At 33.9% G+C, this 2,241-nt stretch overlaps 1 protein-coding gene across 1 annotated transcript in view; it reads right to left on the bottom strand.

Annotated features, from left to right (window-relative positions):
* Nucleotides 1-828: 828 nt before the first annotated feature.
* LOC107866084 overlaps nucleotides 829-2,241 on the bottom strand; it is a 5,443-nt gene continuing 4,030 nt past the window's right edge. The window contains exon 2 of the mRNA XM_016712268.2: nucleotides 829-1,549. Coding sequence (XP_016567754.1) covers nucleotides 1,007-1,549 — 543 coding nt within the window. The 3' untranslated portion in view covers nucleotides 829-1,006. The remainder of the gene's footprint in view (nucleotides 1,550-2,241) is intronic.

Genomic DNA, 2,241 nt, shown 5'->3' with positions numbered 1-2,241 from the left:
CATAGTCACTTGCAAATTGTCTCCATATCTCAATATGGAGAAAGAAATTCCAGATTATGTGTTGGTGCCGATAGGCTTGCTCTTCATGGTCGCTTATCACGTGCATGCGGCCTCTTCAACGCATCCTTAAACACCCAAACTCAAACAGTCACAGGCATCAATTCCCTCAACCATCGGTTATAGGTTCTTGCTAGGATGAAGGTTAATTCATTTGTATTGACCATTATTGGGTTGACGCCATTATGTTATTCTCTAGCGTCAACATCATTATTCTTGGACGAGTCATTTACATTCATAGGTTAAGTTATCTATGAATGTAACAGGACTCGTTCAAGAATGGTGTTCTAGCCGTACAAACGCTGAGGAATAACATATATAATGGCTTAATACGAGTTGCTTAATATGAGAACAGTTAAATTTTCTAAACATGGAGTAAGAATGATTAGTGATTACGAGTGTTGTTCTTAATAATAAATTAGTTAATTAGATTAGCGACATAAGTTATATATGTTGAAATGTTCAACAATATTTCTCCAATATATAAAACCAATAGATAATTGGTAACTGGTAAAGTTGTTGTCATGTGACCAGGAGGTCATGGGGTCAAGTCTTGGAAACAGCCTCAGGCAGAAATACAAGGTAAGGCTGCGTACGATACACCCTTGTGGTGGACCCTTCCTCGAACACTGCGCATAACGGTAGCTTTAGTGCACCAGGTTACCCTTTTAATAGATAATTTATCTATTTATATCTTTTTTACCATTAGCATCAAATACAATTTATTATCTAATGAATTTTTTAAAGCATTAAATATATTAATTCAAAGGATAACCTGATAAAATTACCCCTATTAATTCTTGTAATCTTTATTACTCCGTACTTGGTAACGGGTAAAACTTCTTATAGACCGGGTATATACACCAAGCTAATACCTAAAATAATAGTTAAGAAGATAGTTAAAGATCTATCATACTTGGATTGAATCCGAACTTCTCAATCTCTCTCTCTAAGCAGTCTGCTGAGCCTCCACATCACTTGGTGCAACCCACCCAAAATCCGAACTACCATCCAAGAAATAAAGCATACAAACCAGAAAAACACAGCAAAGGAACATAGGAATAGGCCCAAAGATCCACAGAAATAAGGGAAACGAAAAATAAAAAGCACGCAGTCCAAGTGACCAGAAATAGCTCCCTCTATTCACTGTCCTCCCTACATACTCTGCTGTCACACAATGTCTCGAAGAATATTCCAATCTATCGTAAGGCACATTGATGAGTATGCTAGCATGACTGTAATATCTTATCGACTGCACATTAAAGAGGAACGCCACCATAAAACATACCAATATGGAAAAGAATTTAATTGACATGCAAAGCTCGCTCTTGTCTCCGTAAATATGAAAACCAATATAACTGCCCTTGCTTCTACCGTTCACTAAAACAGCAAAGAGAGAACTGAGCATAATCGCTGTAGATGCTAAAAGTGTTGATGCCATTATGTTGTTCCTTAATGTCTGCACCGCTAGAACTCCATTTTTCGATGGGTCCTGTTGCAGTAATAAAGTTAGATGGTATCCGATGCAAACATTATTGGTTGCATGTAATAACAATTAGTGACCTAATGTCAAATTTTATATCTTTTTTTTACTATTTGGCTAAATCAAAATAAAAATCACAAAATTCACTAATAAAATTGATTAGTCGGATTCAGGATTTTAAGTTTGTGGTTTCCAATAAAAGGCAAAATGACCTTCTGGACTCCTGTACTATGTCGGTTTTGTAAGTTGGACACTTTTACTTACATATTTGTCATCTAGACCCCTGAACTCACTAAAAAACAACATTTTAAACCCTTTTTTGGTGAGTGTAACACACTCTCCGGTTACACTTTCCTCCACATCAGCTGTCATGTCAGCTGCCACGTCCGACACGGCTGCCACGTCATCTGCCACGTCATTTTAAAATATATATATATATATATATATATTACATTAAATTTCAAGTCATTTTTAAAATGCTACATAACAAATTAAATATTAAAATTAATTTAATTAAATAAGAAAAATTTATAAATTGTAAAAAAATTTGAATAATCATGTTTTTATTTTTGCTCACAAATTAAACATCAAATCCATTCCAAATAATTAAAATTCTTCTTCAACTAATTTAAATTTTTAACTAGAAATTCATACATACAAACATAATAAATTTTTTATTTTAAAATTTGAATATTTTTAAC

The sequence above is a fragment of the Capsicum annuum genome, chromosome 3, assembly GCF_002878395.1.
Source record: "Capsicum annuum cultivar UCD-10X-F1 chromosome 3, UCD10Xv1.1, whole genome shotgun sequence".
Lineage (NCBI taxonomy): Eukaryota > Viridiplantae > Streptophyta > Magnoliopsida > Solanales > Solanaceae > Capsicum > Capsicum annuum.
This window is presented reverse-complemented; position numbering and strand designations above follow the sequence as displayed.